This window comes from Balaenoptera physalus (genome assembly GCF_965194825.1).
Source record: "Balaenoptera physalus genome assembly, chromosome: 13".
Taxonomy (NCBI): domain Eukaryota; kingdom Metazoa; phylum Chordata; class Mammalia; order Artiodactyla; family Balaenopteridae; genus Balaenoptera; species Balaenoptera physalus.
The window spans coordinates 26,830,891-26,851,687 of NC_138892.1; the positions used below are offsets into that span (position 1 = coordinate 26,830,891).

Consider the following 20,797-nt stretch of genomic DNA (forward strand, 5'->3'; position numbering starts at 1 on the left):
TTCAATGACTAGTGTTTTGCCAAGAGAGAGGAGAAGGACATTTAAGGCCACATAAAGATGGAGGCAGAGGTTGGAGATATGCTGCCAGAGCCAAGAAACACCAGGAGCCACCAGAAGCTGGAAGAGGAGAGGAAGGTTTCACCCCTCCAGCCTTCAGAGGGAACGTGGCCCTGCTAACAACTTGATTTTGGATTTCCAGCCTCCAGAACTGTGAGAGAATAAATCTGCATTGTTGGAAACCACTGAGTTGGTGACCACTTGCTACGGCAGCTCTAGGAAACTAACACAGCTCACTGGAAGGACCTCCATGAGGGCAAAGATTTGGGACTGAGCTGTTCACTGCTAGAGAATCCTGGTGCTTAGAACAGTGTCTGACACACACTAGGTGCTCAATAAAGATCTGTTAAGTGAATGCATGGATGCTTAAACTTTCAAGGTGGAAGGGTTTCTATAACTCAGGTTGACCCGGAGTTCCACATTTAACCAGTCATCCATGGTGGGTCCATTTGGACCGGGCTCCGTCCTCTCCTCCCACCACCATGAGGGATAATGTCTCCTTTGTTTCTCTTCCCTTTCACTATAGTGGTAGGTAAAGGTACTGGCTTGAGAGTTAGAGCTGAGCCTACATTTGAATCCTGGTTCTACTACTTACACAACCTGTAGTAAGCAGATTAATGGCCACCAAAGATATCTATGTCCTAATCTCTGGGACTTGTGAATATGTTACCTTACATGGCAAGAAGGACTTCAAAGATGTGATTAAGGATCTCAAAATCGGGAGATTATCTTGGATTATCCGAGTGGGCTCAAAGTAATCACAAGAGGCTGTATAAGAGGAGGCAGGACAGTCAGAGTCAGCAAAAGAGACGTGATGATGGAAACAGAATTCAGAGCCAGAAAGATTTGAAGAGGCTAGACCGCTGGCTTTGAAGATGCAAGAAGAGGCCGCAAGCCAAGGAACGTAGGCTGCCTCCAGATACTATAAAAGGCAAGGAAACGGATTCTCCCTACAGCCTCCAGAAGGAATGAAGACCTTTCTACACCTTGGTTTTAGCCCAGTGAAACCCACTGCAGACTTCTGACCTCCAGAACTGCAAGATAATAAATGTATGTTGTTTTAGGCCAGCAAGGTTGTGGTGATTTGCTACCGCAGCAGTAGGAAATGAATATAGAAACCTAAGGCTGTTTTCTCTTCTCAAAAGTGGGAATTGTAATAGTACTTTCTTCACAAGGTACCAGGAGGACTAAATGGAACATGCATGGAACATTCAGGGCACAGCATGTGATGTGTGATAAGCATATTCTCCTCCATGCATGGTGACCCTGTCTCCTGGCTGGGCCTGGACTCAAGGCAGGCTTGAAGAGGAGAAGGGGCACTGTAATAGCTTTCTGAAGGATAAGTGGGCACATTCTGATGGATTCCTCTACTGAAAAGCCCTCAGGGGCCTTCTCTGCTACATAGTGCCCAGCTCTCATGATGGCAGACCGAACCAGAGTAACTCAGGTTTCAGAAGAATGTGGCTATGGGTTACCATGCACCAGGGGTTGTCTTGGTCAAGTTTTCAGGCAATAACAGCTCATAGGCCTTAGGGTTGTTGATTGGCCCTGGGGAGGCTTGAGGAAGGCATGTCTCTTGGGAGAGAGAGGGAAGACAGACCTCAAGACAGGAGAGCAATGCAAGGAACTGGGTTTGTCCATAAGCAAATCATTGAATTCTTTTTGCTTATTACTCTAGGGTATTGAGGATGAATATTTTTAGCAGGCGGATTTTAGTTTTTCTCTCCAGTGTTCAAATCCCCTTCTGTTACCCCAACCCTTTCAGAAAGTCTGTTGTCAGACCGGGTTGAGAAATGACCTCGTTCACAGTGTCATGTGTTGAACAGCCAGCCAGCAGATGAAAACCTAAAAACTGCTACCAGGGGCTGCTTGGAAGTCTTCTAACTGTAAACGTGGAAGAAACATGCAGAAGGATATGAGTAAATGTTAAATTTATACAAATAAGTGAGGGGAGCCCACAGATACCTTACCATTAGCACGCCTGGGGGCTTTGTCCCCGCCCTGAACACATCCTGTGCAGGGTGGGGCATTCTGGGATGGGAATGCCATAGGTGAGTGTGGCCTCTCCTATGTGGCCCATTTTCTGAAGGGGACCCAGCCCTGGTTCCATTACGTGATTGGGACCGCAAGAGGAGCCCGTGGTGGTGTTGGGAGAAGTGGAGAGGTACATGAAATTTGGAGAAACAGCCACTAAGTAGATGACTCAGGAAGAGACGTGAGATAAACTCACTCTTTATAAAATATACTAGAAGACAGTGACCCTAGAGGGGGCAGGAGTGGCAAGTGTGGTACAATTAATGCTTGGGTTAACGCACTTCATCTTCTATACACAATGCCATCAGGATCATCTTTTAAAAACACAAATATGATCGTGCCAGTCCTCTGCTGAAAACCCTTTAATAAGTTCCCAGCATCAACTAATAAAGTCCAAACTCAGAGCCCTTCCCATCGTGGTCCCTCCCATCTACTTCCTTGCTTCCAGAGCCAGTGCTGGGGTAACACGATTCAATTTGCCATCCCCTCAAAAGATCTCTTATTGTAGTGACTTCCCTGGTGGTCCAGTGGTTAAGACTCTGTGCTTCCACTACAGGGCTTGCGGGTTCGATCCCTGGTCGGGGAGCTAAGATCCCACAGGTCGCACGGCCGAAACAATAAAATAAAATGATCTCTTTACTGTGCTGGTTCTGCTCCCCGAATTACCTCTCACCCGCTCCTTCCCTCAGTGAACGTCTACTCAGGCCTCAAGACCCATTTGTTTTCCTCTTCCCCAAGACCCAATTTTAATGCCACCTCCTCTCTGAAGCCTTTCCCAACCTTGGTTACAGCCAAGGGCTCCTTCCTCTGGGCTTCCGCCACAGTAATAGTTAACATCACTTGAGTGCTTGCTCTGAACAGGCAACTGTGCCTAGGACTTCATGCACATCATCCGGTTTAATTCTCTCAGCAACCCTGCAAGGGAGGCACCGTTACTAGCCTGCTTTACAGAAGAGGAGATCTGGCACAGGGAAGATAAGAAACTCGCAGGTCACGCAGAAGCCTGGATTCAACCCCACACACTGGCTCCAGGTCTGCCTTCTTCCTGCTGCCAGTGTGGACGTCATCCCCCTGCATCACTGGGCACCCCAAACCGGCTAGTTCTCCGACATTCCTGCTCGGTCAATGACACCTCTGTCCCTCTGGTACACAAGGCAGATACCCATGCTCTTTGCCCTATCAGCTCAACAGCAAAGCCCCTGCACCTATGAGACTCAGCTCCACATCTCTTGGAAGTCCTTCTCCATCTGACTTGGGTACCCGTTCTTTGGGCTCCAACCTAGTGCCTCGTACAAGCCCTGGAACACGGTAGGAATCCAGTGTATGTTTGGTATCATTTCTTTACTTTCTTTGTGAGGACTTAGATCAAGGGAGAAAGAATACATCTTCCAGAGAAACAGTGGCCACCTTGATATTTTATTTTTCATTTTATGGCCCCATTTTTAGTGTGTCAGATTCAAGGGGGGATCCAATTAATCCCTAAGTCCTGTCAATTCTACCTTCCAAATAGCTCTTAAATCCACCTACTTCTTTCCATCCCCACTACCGTCTCTCTTATTCAGTCCCCAATCTCTTGCTGGTTTACAACCACCTTCTAAGGGACCTGCTGGCTTCCAGCGGTGTCGTCTCTAGTCTACCTTGCACCAGAATGCTTGTTCTGAAACACACAAATGATCTAGTCTGTCTTCTGATTGAAACCCTGGGATGGCTTCCCAAAGTCTTTCCAACAAAATTCAAATGCTTTAACATGGGTTTTAAGATCCCTCCTCCCCTGCCCCTGCCTACCACGCCGCCCTCATTAACCAACGCTCCTCAGACAGCACGCTTCCCCTACTGTGCATTAGGCCAGGCGCCCCTCCGGCTTCCAGCCTTGGCACCGCCTGTTCCCTCAGCTTCCGCCGCTTCCTCTCTACCTGGATGACATCTGCTCACACTTCAGGCTCAGCTTAGACATCCCTTCCTCCAGGAAGCCTTCTCTGACCTTAAGTTTAGGTTAGTTTTCTTTGATGGATTCATTTTCACCGTACCTGTTGTTGTCTTTGTAACTGAAGTATAACAGACCTATAACACTGTGTTAGCTCCACGTGCATAATACAGTGATTTGATATTTCTGTACATTATAAAATAATCACCACGACAAGTCTAGTTACCATCCATTGCCACACAAAGTTATTACCATATTATTGACTGTATTCTCCATGCTGTACATTTCATTCCCATGACTAATTTTTTTGTACTGGAAGTTTGTACCTCTTAACCTCCCTCACCAATTTCACTCATCCCCCTAACCCCTTCCTCTTAGGCAACCACCTGTTTGTTTCTGTACCCACGACTCTGTTTCTGTTTTGTTATTTTTGTTCATCTGTTTTGTTCTTTAGATTCCACATATAAGTGAAATCATACAATATTTGCCTTTCTCTGACTTATTTCACTTAGCATAATGCCCTCTAGGTCCATGCATGTTGCTGCAAATGGCAAGATTTCATTTTTATAATGGCTGAGTAGTATTCCACTGTGTATATATACACCACATCTTGTTTACCCATTTGTCTATCGATGGACACTTAGGCTGCTTCCATATCTTGTCTATTGTGAATACTGCTGCAATGAACATAGGGATGAATGTATCTTTTTGAATTAGTGTTTCATTTTCCTCAGAAAAATACCTAGAAGTGGAATTGCTGGATCAGCTGGTGGTTCTATTTTTAATTTTTTGAGGAACCTCCATACTGTTCTCCATAGTGGCTGCACCAATTTACATTCCCACCAACAGTGCACGAGGGTTCCCTTTTCTCCACACCCTCGCCAACACTTGCTATTTGCTGGTTAGATGTTTGTTTGGTTTTTTTTTATGTGTCCCCATGGAATCCTCCACGTCCTCTGTGCTAACTCTATTATTCTCTATTTACTTATTAGTAGATTGGTAGCTCCTTAACTTATTAGGGTAGACCGGATTATTGTTCCCAGTTCTGCAATCTCTCCTGTACTGGAATAACACACCCATACCCTTTGCCACTAGAGTAGGCAGTGTATGTTTCGCTACCCCACTGATGCTGGGCTTGGCTATGTGGCTTGCTTGCCAATGGAATATCAGCAAACACGACATGAGCGGAGGCTCTGAATGTGCTGCAGAGTTTAGCTTGGGTTCTTGTGCTTCTGCTACCTGCCTTGAGGAGAGTACATGCAGGATGAGAGACATATGAAGCAGACCTGAATCAAACTCTCCACCTGCAGCCACTGCTGAAGCTGACCCATGATCAAGAAAAACAAATTTTTGTTCTTGTAAGTCACTAAAAATCCGTTTGTTAACACAGTATTACTGGAGCAGAAACCTGACTACTAACACTGTCTCTATCCCTCACTAGACTGCAAGCTTCATGCGGGCAAGAAAGAACAGTATCCCGAGCACATAGTAGGCGCTCAGTAAATATCTGTTGATGGGATGTATGACTGAATGAATGAACGTTGGCCATTGACATGTCTGTCTCCCTAGCTGGCACGGGAATTCCTTAAGGCCGAGAACGGCATCTGATTTCTCTCAGTATCACCTAGTTATCTCACTTCCCACATTGGGTTCTTGGTAGAGATTCAATAAATATTTGTTGAAATTAGATAAATTGAATTTTGTGGGCTGACTTGGGAATCAGTCCTTAATTTATGACATTGTTTCTATGGGAAAATGCATTCCGAGTGCCAAACAAACTTGCAAATGAACTTCTGGAACCTCACCCGCTCATTGGTTCCGGATTGCCAGTTCTGTGGAAATCCATAACTAAACACATGTGCTGTGCTTTGCAGTATGGGAGAAACTGAGAAGCTGCTTCCAAACCCAAGATATTCAGCCTGCAAAAATTCATTTTCCACCCACACAGACAAATTCAACATAGGTTGGATTTGAGGTTCCAACAATAAAATACTAGACTTTTTAGAGCTCACTGTTTATCTAATTGCTTTTTGTCTGCTTATACTGGATGCCTATTCTTAACGTCCGATCAAAAGGAAGTTAAGATCATTTCCTTGCACCACCCCACCTCAACAAATCCACTTTCTAGACGTGTATGAAATAAAGCCCAACCGTCTCAACAGAGAAAATAAATTATTTTTCTAAATAAATCTGTGACATTTACAATAAACACAGTGGGATGCTCTACAGTTATAAGAAAACAACCCCCTTTAGAATTCCTAATTTTGAATGGTACTGACAGCTTAACACGAGTCACAGATCTGAGGCTTAGTTTCATTTCATCTCAGGTCAGAACCAAGCCAGTTTGAAACCAAGTGATCTGACGTGGCTGGGAAGGGCCATCAGTCCACAAATCCGGAATGTTTTATCATACTTAACGCACACGTCTCAGCCTGCCATTGGTAGTTTCCCAATCACTCAGTGTACTCCATTCATTTAACGTATATTTTTTAAGCACCTACTATGCACCAGGCACCATTCTAGATTCTGGGGATACAGTCATGAACAAGACGAGGTTCCCATGCAACTTACATTTTAATAAAGGAAGAGGCAGAGAAAGAAGATCTTTTCAAATAGTGATGGGGCCAGGAAGAATATAAAACAGTGATGTCACAGGTGAGGCTACTTCAGACTGGGTCATTGCAGGGAGACATGTATGCTGGGACCTGATGAGCAAGAAAGAGCCAGCCGTGGAAGGATTTGGGGAAGAATTTTCTAGACTGAGGAAACAGCAGGTGAAAAGTCCCTGAGGCAGGAACAAGCCTGGCATATTCTTAAGTCAGAAAGAAAGCTCGTGTGGCTGGGGTCGAGTGAACCAAGGAGAGAGTGGCATGAGATGTCTGAGAATAACCAAGGACCCGATTCTGGGAAGCCCTGTATTCAGGCCCTGGGAGCAGGGGAGTCAGACTGAATTCTGTGACAGAGGCCAGTGGAGGTTTTTAAGCTGGGGAATAAAATGATCTGGTTTAGATTTTTACAAGACCACTCCTCCTGGGGCAGGGGTGAGGGGACAAGAGCAGAAGCAGGGGAAGCCGTGAGCAGGCTTTTCCAGAAGGCTGGATTCCTTTATCATCAATAAAAGTCCTGATGTCTTCAACTTCCTCAATTTGTTCCCTTCACCCTCTTGCTGGTCTTGATCACCAGGCTCTCCCCGAGGACACTGCCTCCCTGCAGCCCACCAAGGGCTGGCTGGTTCCTCTCCCTCATCACAGTGGTCCTACGTGTGTCTTCCTGCCTCTTCGGGATGAATCTTCTTCCTTTCTTTCCAAGCCTGGCCCCATCCCCTGCGCTCCCCAGCTCAGAAGCTCACGCCATCGGGCCATCTGCCAGACCCCCGCCCCCGACCCCTCCTCGTCAAGACCATCCACAGACCACCCCGCCCATGGGCAATTCCTTTCTTTTCTTGACTATTTGGCTCCTCGGTCTCTCCAACATTGTTCCCATAGTCCTTCTTGGTGACTGGTCCACCGAACACTCTGACCCCTCCTCAGTTCCCTGACCCTCTCTGCCAATGATCTTGTCCTCCATCCTATTTCAGCTACACAATCACACCCCAGACCTTGTCAGTACCAGTAACTCCACCCCCTCCATGACCTTAATTTCAAGTTCCCCATAGGCCGACCACTACCTCTTCTCCAGTTCCCCAGGTCCAACAAGATTTAAACCCCAAAACAACCTCCCTTGCACAGAGCTGGCTACCTTTTCACGACCCTCACTCCCCTCGTGTCCTCACGTCCCTCCCTAGAGCTCACTTCTGGCTTGGAGCCCAGGGTCCACTATTGTAAGTACCCACATGCATATCACTGCCCATCCCTTGCAGGCACCCTCAGCTCCTGGGCCCCGCTTTCCCCTCTTGAATGTATTTCCTGGCTAAGCCCCATCTCTGGCTAAATCTAACTCTCCACTACCTTACCACTATGCCCATGGAGCCAAACATGGCTTGTGAAAGCAAACCCATGCTTACTGCTCTCACTTCAAAAGCAAGACCACTGACTTCAAGGGAGCCCTGATGTTGTCTGGCAACTGTTCTCCCTCTCCCGGCTCTGTTCTCTCTTCCACTCTGTCCCATACCTTCTCTCTCTTCTCCCTTCCAACTCCAGGGCTTCCTCCCTCACCTCACCCACCTTACATTACTGAGAATGATGTAAAGCCACATGCAAAGACACTGTGCATGCTTCCATCACTGACCTGCTCCTGAGCCCATATTCTTCACCTTCCCTCCCATGACCAAGGATGAAGGGTCCCATGCTCCTGGCTGAGGCTGGGCCCCCCGCTGGCACACAAGATCATATTTTCTTTCATCTGCTGAAAGACAACACCCCACAGTTCTCCCTTCTCTCTCCTGTATCGTCAGTTTCTCTCTCTCTACTGGAACTTTCCCGACAGCACAAAAACACACTATTTCATGTATCTTAAAAAAACCCCAGGGGCTTCCCTGGTGGCGCAGTGATTGAGAATCTGCAGGGGACACGGGTTCGAGCCCCGGTCTGGGAAGATCCCACATGCCGCGGAGCAACTGGGCCCGTGAGCCACAACTACTGAGCCTGCGCATCTGGAGCCTGTGCTCCGCAACAAGAGAGGCCGCGACAGTGAGAGGCCCGCGCACTGTGATGAAGAGTGGCCCCTACTCGCCGCAACTAGAGAAAGCCCTCGCACAGAAATGACGACCTGACGCAGCCAAAAATAAATAAATAAATAAATAAAAATTAAAAAAAAAACAAACCAAAAAAACCCCAAAGCTCTCTGGACTCCACTTTTTCCTCCAACGTCTGCTCCATTTTTCTGCTGTCTTTCTCAGCAAAGCTCCTCCAAAGAGTTGTCTCCACCCTGCCCTCTTCTAATTTTCTCTTACAGCTTTAGCACCACTTCCTGCCCTTGTCACCGTAACCAGTCATCGCCTGCTAAGTCCAGTGGCTCAATTCTCTTCCTCTCTTGCCTGACCTCTCTGCACAATCTGGCACAATGGACCACTCCCCTCCTCCTTTTTTGCCTGGGCTTCTAGCCGGCCACCTTCTTTAGTCTTTCCGCTTCCCCTTCTGGTTGTTCTCTCCGCGTCTGTTACTTCTTCATCTTCTTGACCCCTAAACACTGCACTGCCTCAATGCTCAGTCCTCCAACTAATCCTCCTCTCAATCTACACTCCCTCCCTCATCTGGTCTGAAGACTTCACGACGTACCATCAGAACACTGCTAACCCCCAAAGTCATATCACCAGCTCGGACATCTCCTATGAACGCCAGACCTGTGTTTGCCAATAGAGTAGCCACTAGCTGCTACGCATGGCTATTTAATCACCATCACCACTGTGACCATCACCGCCATCTCCACTGCTGTCACTGAATTAACTCCTGCACAGAGCTCTACAAATATAGACAGAGAAGCTACATAAATGGAACAGATCAGAAAGATTATGGCAAACTGCTTAGTGGGTGTGTGGCGATGCAGTGCTGTTCATGATCAGTTAATTTCTTAAACTCTAGTCTTAGGCAAGCGACAAGAAGAAAACGTTCCTACCCAATTACAATTATTCATGAGAATCTTCCTGGCCTTGCCTCTTTTGTCTGCCGATGATTCTGAAGGAAACAGCCCGGTAAGGAAGCTCAGCAAAAGCAAGGGCAATTATGCGTCTTGTTGCATCTCAGCTTCAGACTTCCTCCATGAACTCTTAATTAATTCCATCCCCATATTTTTAGTTTGTTTCCTGAACCTCTTGCTTATATTGTATTTTTCCCCTCTCCCTTCATTGCTCTTGCCTTCCTCCCCCAAAGGCTCCCAAATTCTACTCCCAGTCTTCTTTTCTTTCCCTAAATTGCCCCTTGTTTAGCCTTCAGCTTCTCTGCACCTGTTCTACTCTTTCTTATCCTTTTTCACCTTTAAAAACTGAAAGCACCAAACTGACAGACACTGTTATGTTTTTTTTTTTCCCCCTGCCTGAGCTGCAGCTCAGGCTCTCTCTTCCTTGCTTCTATAGCAAAAGCCCGAGTACTGGGTTGCCATGGCAACAGCGAATCCAACCAGGCCGGTCCCAGCGACGCTGGGAGCTGCCATGGCGAGGAAGCTGCTACAAGTCGCCCTGGGCCTAGATGGGTCGTGAACATCGTAATTCAAGACCAGGCTGGGCAGATTCTGCCCGGAGACTGCGACTGCACATCAGGCCTGTGCACAGCTGTACAGCGCATCCAGAGACAACATCATCAATAATCAGGCTTCCACGGAGCCAACCAAACACGTGACGTCATGAGGATTCATCTGAAAATTTTCAAACACGCCTATTCTTTTATCTCCTCTGACAGAGAACATTTTGCATCTCTCTCCAGCCTTGGAGAACTCTGTAGAAAGTAAGAGCTAAAGTGACAGCTCCAACTTACGCCGGTATCCTTCCCCCCAACCCCTCTCAACCCCTGCCCTCCACGTTGGGGACGCTCTCAGTAGTTCAGGTCAAATGATTCAGTAGCACCGACACAACTGGGAACATCCCTGAGAATTAATTCAGATTACACGATGGTATTTTAGTTGGCGCAGAGATGAGTTCCCCCAGGTCATTGGAACGGATCCTTAAAGTAGGGCAACAAGTGTGCAGCCGCATGACACTGTTTCGAAATTGTGAGTTGGTGAGAAAGAACTGAGGAAATACCTCTGTAGCGAATGGCACCAACCGCAGTGAGGGTCTGTCGCTGCTAAACACTCCGAACAGGATTCATGTTGACTGCAGTTCGCAACACGAATTCTCCTCACCTAAAAATAAAGATGACGGCAGTTCAGAGGGAATTACGAGCAACACCAGAAAAGCTACAACACCTTATCTGATGAAGGGCCACAAAGAGACATTTATCCACTCAGATGCCGAACGTCTGTGTAATGACATCGGGCAGCGGTTCTCAAGTTCTAGGGTATGAAGCAGTTTATCAGCATCTCCTGGGGAGCTTTTGAAAGGGCAGATTCCCAGACCCCCTGCTGCTGAGACTCTAGTTGAGTAGGTCTGGGGTGGGGCCTAGGAATCTGCCTTTTTAAGAGTTCTCACAGGTGAGCCTGATCCACAGTCAGGTTTCTGACCTGCCAATAGTGATTTTCAAGGATCGTGGAATCAGGTCACCTGGTTTTCAGTGACAGTCAATGGCACCTTGGAGATGAGCGTCTGGGGAAAGCAACAGGCTCTGACCTGGAGTGTCAGCACGAGGTTGGCACTTGACACGGAAATGAGGACCACCCTCCCGCACCCCTCTTAGGGGTGACCCATCGCCTCCTCTCCTGGCTCACTGTTCACACTCCCTCCACTGGAGGTGAAAATAAAAGAAACAGGGGGAGTTTTCCAATCATTCCTGGCCCCTAGAGCTGCCTCTTCCAGTTGTCAGAAAACAGCAGTCCCTGAGGTGGGCGCTGGTGCTGGGCACACCCATGCCCTGGAGGCCGGCAGAGCCTCCAAGCGGGGTTGGGGGGCGGAGGTAGGGAGGGGACCTGAGCCTCAAACGGTGCATTTTCTGCAGGCAAAATCCCACAGCGTAGTCAGGAAACCTGTGGAATTCATTAAGGCAGGAAGTTGTACCTGCTGGAAAGTATAAGTAACTTCTTAACACATATAGAGAAATAGAGAGTTCTAGAAGGGGTTTGTGAGAAAAGCAGGGGCTATCCAGAGGAATACCCTTCCATTCCAAGCTGACTTCGTGAAGGATAACCACACCCATCATCTCACAGTCCCCAGTGCTGCTGACAGACGTGGCGGGCAGACCACCAGCCTGAGCCAGAATTAACCAGAATGCGGACATTTCCTTGTAGCTCACGGCACACCTTTGTAATTCTGGGGGATTTTCACAAATGTCACGGAATCTCTCCAACCTTGTTTCCTCACCTGTGAAACGGTGATAGTGCTGCTGACTTCACGGGGTTATTACCAACATTGCCCAGCACATAATAAACGCTCAATAAATGTTGGCTATTGCTACTACATGAGAAAAAGTTTCCACGGTCCAACAAACATGTGAAACCTCACAGGGAAAAAGCAAACCTTTCCTTAGCACAAGGCTTCTGAGAGCCTTTGAATGCTCTATTATGATACTCTAGGAGCGGTACAGTAAGTAACATCTTCTCCTGGGACCACTTTTGCTCAGAACATTTAGTGGAAAATGAGTCTCTAGAACATTCTTTGAGAATGACTCTACATGTACTTAAACACACAAACATATAACTATGTGAAAGAAAGGCCACCATAAATACTACATTGGACCTGCTTCTCTAACTTAACACATTTACAGGGACTATTCCACAGCAATGCATCTATTTCCATATGGTTGTTTTAATGACCAGGTATTCTATGGATGTAGCAGGGCATTTTAGTTTGGCTGTTACTATCTCCCCAAGAGTCTAGGAAAGGACCTTCCTTAGGTTTTGTCTCTCTAGGGCTTATACTGGCTCAACCAGAGAACCAAAGTCTTACTAATAGGATCTCTAGCAGTGAATCTAAGTGAAGAAGGTAAGAATAACCAGCTTTGATGCCCAGCGGAAAACTCTTCCCAGGACTTCAGGCTTTGAATGGCCAGACTAGAACTCTTCACCTTCAGAAAGTGAGGACCTATGAACTACTGGTAGTTCTCACTGTGGTTCTCAGCCTACAGTCTTGGGGTCTGGGAAAGGATTTATGAGCTATTTGCAATGTTTCAAAAAGCTGATTGGAAAAACATGCACAGGCTAAGCAAGGCTGCAAGTGTCTTTGCTTTGAGCTGGAATTTTATCAGCTCCGTGTGGTAGCAGAGTCAGCGCTCTGAGTGGCCGTTTTGAGATGCCCTTGATAAATAACGCCTGAGAATGGGAATTGTTACTTAATAAGTGCAGTTTGTTGAGTAGACAAAAATCTTTCAAATACGAGAACCCTGGGGAAGAAATATAATAGACAGTGTTTAAATGTTGAAGCAAGCTGGTCAAAAAGGTTCTATATGGTGAAGAACAAAGGTATATGAGATCCACTGGCCATCTCAATGCGGTCATTTTGAATAACTGGCATTTCAACATGCAAAAGGCAACACAGCCTTTTTAGGAATGTCAGAAGCGAAAAAGTGCTGCACATCTTCTCTGCGACCTGGCCAGCACGTGGAGATTGATGTCATTGCTCTTCTCCATAGAATGACTGAGAGGAAAAGAATGGAAAATGAGGGTGGGCCGAGGGCATCTGTTATATCCATTATGTAATTATGTAAGTCTCACTTATCTTCTTTGCACTTTGTATGTTCAAATGGTCATGGGTCAAAACAACCATGCCAGAATGGCCTGTTTGGTTTTCACAAATTTGGGGTTTGATACCATTTATCATGGGCTTTAACATCAGGGTAGAATTTAAGTCCTAGCCCTGACAAGGCTCTATATATATCCTTGAGAAGATATTTAACCTCTCTTAGTCCTAGTTCTTCATATATAAAACAAGGGTAATTTTTATCTCACTAGATTATTGACAGATTGCATTAACATTGTTTATTATACTTTGTGGTTTGTGTGTGTGTGTACAACTCTATGCATCTAGAGAGACCCTCTTTGGAATAGTAACTAGCACAGCGTCAGTAGGGACTCAGTAACAATTAGTTCCCCTCCTCCTTCCCTTGGTGAAAGCACTTTGTAAAAATGAAGAAAATGTACAAAGGTATCCTTTTTATTTCAGTAAGCTGAAGCAAGAAGAAAAACTAAAACAGCCAGATAAATTAAGAGAGGGAGGGTGAGTGCCATATATTTCCCGGTTCATGAATGTGTATGAGACGATGGCCTGATATTAACCCCAAATTCCAAAGCCAGTCCCATCGGGTATATTCATAAATGCATCTAACCATTCAATGCCCACACGATCAATGTGTAAATTCAGTTACCTCGCTGATTACGCTCCCATTTGCAAGCATACCTTTCTCTGAAAAACTTGGCACTGGAAATATAGCCAATAATAAAATTGTCTAAAGAGGTAATATTTCTTGCTTACTTACTGACAGTAAGGTTTTTAATTCCATGCCTGTGAACCACTGCGTGTCTTCTTGAAGCCTGCAGCAGTGTTTAAACTCAGTAGTTCAAAGTAAAAGCTTCACCACTCGATAATGACATCAATTAAACAATTTGTATTCATAAGACAGAAACAGTAACTAGTATTTTTCTGCCTACCTCTTTTCCAGCTGTTAGATAGATGTAGATATTCTTCTTAGGATGAGGAACGAGTTTGTAGAAAACAGGTGTTTCTTCTTTAATTTCATAGATAACCTCCGGACAATTAGAAGTCAAATTCTCACCAAGAATGACCTATTTTTTAAAAAAGAGAAATATGACTTCTATTAAATAATTTGAACTTCAGGGTGGCAAAACTTATGGCTTAGTCCTAAGATTACATCCTTTCTTCCTCACTACCTACACTGGCTAAGGTACCACGTTCCTTAATCTTCGGTTCATATCTCAGCCTTCAACAAGGCTGGTGATGATAAGCTTGGTATTTCTGCTTTCGTAGGGGACAAAGTCGTGGTGCACGCACACACACACAAAGCCACTCCTCGGTGCTGGGGCAGTATCCTCATATGTGGAAGCTCATTATCCACAACTGGTCTTATGAGAAGCCGCAAGTGACAGCTTCATTAGTGCTATGCCAAGTGATCTTAAAACTAAAGGCAGGCAGCCTGACAGGTACCTGCATGGGTTACTCTGATTCTCCTCTATGGGTCTACACAGTTCCGTGTTTTAAAGTAACCAGGACGACTTAACAGGCCTAAACGAGTAGGTACATATTTATATATAAAATATAAGTAAGTGTGGCTTTGAAGTTGGACATACCTGAGTTTCACTCATCTTTAGTCAAGAAACATCTACTGAACATCCACTATATCTATCTGCCACATTCTAGGTGTTTGCAAAAATGCAGTGAACAAATGGTGGGAAAATCCTGCTCTTACAGAACTTACATTCACGTGCATGCTGGGGTGGGGGGAGCATAATGATAGACAATTAACAATAAATAAGTAAATTATAAAATATGTCAGCAGGCACCGCAATGCAATGAGAAGCCTGCGCACCGCAACGAAGAGTAGCCCCCGCTCGCCACAACTACAGAAAGCCTGCGCGCAGCAACAAAGACCCAACGCAGCCAAAAAAAAAAAAAAAAAAAGTTAGCAGGACCGACAGTATAGCACAGGGAACTATATTCAATATCCTGTAATAACCTATAATGGAAAAGAATCTGAAAAAGAATAGATTACATACATGTACAACTGAATCACTTTGCTGTATACCAGAAACTAACACAACACTGTAAATCAACTATACTCCAATATAAAAAAAATACATTAGCAGGTGATATAGGTCAAAATTAAGTGGGGTAAAAAGATGGAGAATGTGTGTTCAGCATTAGGTTTCATTAGAAGGTGACGTTTATTTAGAGACTAGCAGGAGATGCTGCAGTGAGCCATTTAGATACGTGGATGAAGCGTGCTCTTAGAAGAGTGACCCACTGGTGCAAAAGCCCTAAAATGAGAGCAGACCAGTATGGCCGGAGCAGAACAAGTGAGGTAGAGAGGAGTGGACAGCGAGGTAACAGGGTGGATCATATAGGTTCTTGTTGGCCTGTGTAAAGACTTTGCCTCTTACTCTAGGTGAGAGATGCGGAGCCACTGCAGGGCTTTGAGCAGAGGAAACACATGGTGAGAAGGTGCGGTCTGAAGCATGGATATGAAGACTCCTCGGAAGACGATTACCCTAATCCTGGAGAAATATAATGGTAGCTTGGTCTCAGATTTGCATCCTGGCTCTACCCTTCAGGTAGATGTGCTCCTCTGAGCTAGTAACTTACTTAACCTCCCTGGGCCTCAATTTCCTCACCTCTAAAATGGAACTAACAATGCCTTCCTTATACACAGTGTTGTAGGATCAAATGAGAATTACGAATAATGCTTAGCACATGAACAATACTCAACGGATAATAACCTATTACTAGATTACAAGCACCTCTTGGGTAGGGACCATGTCTTAATCATCTTGGTACCTACCCCTTTGCCCCAAACAATACAATGCTTTTGAAAGTGAAGATGTTCAACATTTTGTCAGTTTGAAAACATCCAGATATGATATCTATATTCATAGCTCTACCACTGTGGACATCAGTAACATTGGGCATATGATTTGAAAAGAAAAAACTGGCACCTGGGATTCTTTTCAAAGTCTACATTCACACATCTACTGAACAATAACATGCCTGTACCACACATCCTGATGGCAAGCACATTTTTGCTATTTAATCAAAAATTAAGAATCAAACCCAGGTGGATTTGGTGCAACTAGTAGCTCACTAGGAGCCCATGAACTGCTCACTAAGTTCAGTGGCAGCTCTGTAAAATCAATGTAACTAAATAGATTAAATATGACTTTTTCAAAAGGAAAAGCAGCATTTAGGTCCCAACGGAGGTGGGAAAGGTCTGTGCCCCAAGTCATTTATAAATGACTCTACCGCTGCACCATCCAATATGGTAGCCGTTAGCCACACATGGCTATTTAAATTTAAATTAAATTAAAAATTCACTTCCTTGGTCACACTAGTCACATTTCAAGTAATCACTAGCCACATATGGCTAGTGGCTATCATATTGTATGTGCAGATATGGAACATTTCCATCATCATGGAAAGTTCTATTAGAGACCCTGGCCTACAGAAAACTATGAGCCAAGGGAGACATCAGGCAGGCACTGACCAAGTGTGGACTTGCCAGGCTCCTGTCTTCCCATCTCTAATTCACATTCTTTATTAATCAGCTCAGATTCAAACAGCTGATCTGGTTCTTGGAAAGTGCCTGTATAGAGGGGAGAGATAGGAAGCCAGATTATAATAAAGACTGACAGAAACATTCTCAAGTGAGGTTCAGGAGAGGGCTGCTGCCCAGATCTCTCTTGATGAATTCATCACGTTAAAACCATCATTTGGCAGAAACACCTATGAAGCGTTCTTGCCAATAAAGCTGAAGCCCAATCTGATCAAGCCTTAGCGCTAACTTCCATTTAGCATTAGGAAACAGAAGGGGTAGAGGAACAAGCTAAATGGCGCCACGAGAAAGTGAACAGCCAAATCCACGGTGTGAGACATTCCACAGGACAACAGACTTCCTTTCTTCAAAAAGTCAACAGAGGTGAATCATAGGATACGAGGAGGTCACTCAGATTAAGAGAAACAGAACAACCTCAATGTCATTTGAGGACCTTGTTCAGACACCAATTTGGACAAAACAATTTTAAAAAGACATTCTTGAGTCAATCAGGAAAATTTAGTTATATGGACTTGATATTAGATAATTCTAAAGAATTACTGATGATTTTGTTACTTGCAATCACAGCTTTATGGTGATTTAAAGAAATGATCATAGTTTTTTAGAGATGCATAATGAAATACATAGGGGGTGAAATGACATAGTGTCTGGGATTTGCTTTAAAATTTAGAAGTAAATAAAAACAATTTACAAAGCACCACCACTCATCCATTTCAAGTGAGTTAGGAGCTGCACTGCAGTTGTTATTAGAGCTTATTTTATTTTATTTATTTTTGGAGCATGGTGGATACAGATGGGTAAGGAGCTAGAAAGATCTTATTTGGGTCAATACAGATTTATTTACTTGATACCTTAGAGATGAAGCATCAGTATTCTCTCTAGAACTTGGACTTATGGCAGGGAAGCCTTTCTTGCTTGCTTTTTTCTCTCTTTAAATTACCAAAGTGTACATGTGTCAGGATTTGCCAACCAGTTTCCTGAACAAGCTACCTCGAGAGGCCTACAGTGAAGCTTGTCCTGATAACTGCAGGTGCTGGGTTTAAAGGGGTATGCTTCATTGTTGGTGGGAGGGAGACTTCTCTGGAAGGTAATTTGGCGTTATCTCTCAACATTATAAAGCACATACCCTTAGATCCCACACTCCCTCATATATACATATATAATGATATATGTAATGGGTATTTATTGCAGCATCGTGTGTTCTAACAAAAGACTAAAACAACCGAAACGTCCAACAATGGGGACCTGGTTAACTAAACTATGGTGCAAGCAATGGAATACTATTTAGCAATGAAAAGAATCAGAAAGCTCTTTATGTATTATATGTTATGTTTACCATGCTATATTAAATATGTATATATACATGTATATACACATATATAACATATATGTTTAATAAAAGGGGAGAAAGGCTATCGTCCCCCTTTTGCTCGCAGACGTATATAAAATATCTCTAAACCGTTATCACTGGTTGCCCCAGAAGTCAAGAATGGGTGGCCTTCTTGGTTCTTTTGAGTTTTGAACACTGTTAATGTATTGTCTTTAAAAATAAATACATGCAATTTAAATTTTAAAAGTGTTTGAGGATGAGTGGGTCCAATGGTTTTCCTTTTTGCTAGATTATGCAGAGAATAATCTCCATAGCCCCAAGAAAGTTTCCATTTTCATCACATCTTTAATTTTACTAAAGCAACGTGCTGCACAGAGGGACTGGGGTCTCTGCTTCAGCATGGTCCTCGTCTCTCTCAGATGTCTACAGGAAGGATCTCCTACTTCTCTGGATTTCTGTTAATATCACCTCCGACCTCACCCATCCCCACCTCCACTCACAGAGCCCAGCCCAGCACAGGGGCATCGGTGGAACACTTAGATCTTCTAACTGCAAAAGTCACATCAACGTCAACACAGAAAAGAAAGCCAGCAAGACCGGAGCTGGGCCACCTCGGAAAAGAATACGATCAGTGAAGTGATTCAGGAAGTAACAGTGAGTCACAGAAACCCAAAATGGGTTGAATTTTGCATAAGAGAAAATGCATCCAATGCACACACACTCCTCGGGCATGATGTGGATTTTCATCTATTGCTTCCAGCATACGACCTTAATATAGATCTAATCTGAAGTCAACCTGAGCCTCTGCCATGTATATTCTTACATACCCCTTCAGTCACCTCCTCTGAGAAGCCTTCCCTGGTCACCTTTCTACCATACCCCACTATCCCTCTCTACACATCACTCTGTTTTCTCCATGGCACTTATCACCATGTGAAATGACTTCATTACTGGTTAATCCATTTAGTTGTTTTCTGTCTTTTTCTTCCCACCATGAGAGCAGGGGCACTGTCGGTTTTGTTCACTTTTGTATCCTTGGCACCCAGAACAGTGCCTGGCACATAAAAGGTGCCCAATAAATATGTATTAAATGAAAAAACATACTCTATTAGCGTTCAAGATTTTATAGGGCTCTTCAGATTTTTCCAGCTGCAGCCCGTGTGGAAAACAAATTTTCCCTGATGGAGAATTTCAGTGAGTGTCAACATATTGTTTCTGTTGACATCTTCCTGAAGCCTCATGGCAGGCTATTAACTAGCCTTGGGATTTTCACTGCATACGAAGAAACCAACAAACAAACAAAACAAAAAAAACCAACAACAACCCTCCCAGCTACAGTCCTGAAATGTATGGTGTGTGAGACTTCCACACCATACCGTTAGCTGCATTACAACACCATCCACGGAAGAGACAGCCTGGTGAGGAAAATGAGGGGGAGAAAAATTAAACAAAAGACTATTTCTTTTTTTCCTTACTATTACCATGACATGGGAAAGCCATGGGTGTTCAAAGCGCTAAAATATTTTACACCAAGTTTCTTTTCTTATACCTCACTCTGTGAGGCTAACCAGTTAAAGGGTAAACCATTCTTCTCACTTATTTTTTTTTTCCATCAACAGTTTCTAAGAAATGCTGCAAAGGAGACTTAAACCACACACACACACACACACACACACGAGGAAAGCAAGGTAATTATCTGATAGCATTTACTGTGCTTCAGTAAGTAGGAGTAATAATAAAAATGAAATATGAAGATTAAAGCAAATTAGTCTCTGGTTTCCAATCTACTGATTTTGATGTAAGTAGGAAGAGAAGCGTACAGCCTGAACCATGAGTTCTAGATTTGTGGATTACACGGGCGAATTTGTTCTGAATCGGGGAGTCCCTGCACACTCACACACTGGAAGGAGTGAGATGGGGGTAAACTTGAACATGACTTTCTCAACAGCCAACCACGGAGCCCACTTCCAGGTTTTGACAGTTCCCACTGCCTTTACTTTTTGGTCTGTTCCCTCGGCTCAGCGTCCGTGCCCCCCCCCCACTTCCGGCCCCAGGTCCTGTCCTGGGCTCCTCATGGCCTCCTTTTCCTTATTTGAACATTCTGTGGGAGTATAAATAGAGCTCGGCTTTATAAAAGACCTGTTTTTGTTTTCTCTTACTTTTCACTCGAAAACTTTAAAAACCAGCGTCAAGGCAGACTCTTCAAAGGTTACACAGTTTGGAGGCAGGAAGAACTTTCTGGAAATGGGTTGAATCTCACTCCATGGTTTGGATAAACGAAATCTACTAGTAGGAGCAGAGTTTGGAGAGCTACATAGGTAGCCAGCCCTGACTCAGCGTGGGCGTGGTGCTTCTCTGCTGGATATGGGGAAAGGGCATGACAGGGCTTCCTGAATCCTGAACCCTGCTTTAGGCCTAAGGATGTTGGAGAAACCCAACCCTAGCCTCCTGTTGCTGGAGCCATTCTAAAATCAACTTGAACACAGATTTCCTACCTTTGCTCTAAAGGAGTTCACTGGGGAAAAGCAGGGGTTCCTAAGGGGGTTCAGAGGCTCCCAGGAGCTACTTGTAGCCCCGAGAGGAGAGGGCTTTGCCTTCCTCTAACACAGAAGTCTGCACTCAGCTGGGCTGTCAGCAAGCTGTCCCTAAATA

General features: G+C 44.7%; 1 protein-coding gene across 2 annotated transcripts in view; it reads right to left on the minus strand.

Moving 5' to 3' along the window:
• PLXNC1 (plexin C1) overlaps positions 1–20,797 on the minus strand; it is a 145,011-nt gene that overhangs the window by 100,028 nt on the left and 24,186 nt on the right. For both annotated transcript variants that reach the window (XM_082418863.1, XM_082418864.1), the window contains exons 3-4: positions 14,183–14,317; positions 10,689–10,789 (exon numbers count right to left, since the gene is read on the minus strand). In XM_082418863.1, the coding sequence (XP_082274989.1) occupies positions 10,689–10,789; positions 14,183–14,317 (236 nt within the window). The remainder of the gene's footprint in view (positions 1–10,688; positions 10,790–14,182; positions 14,318–20,797) is intronic.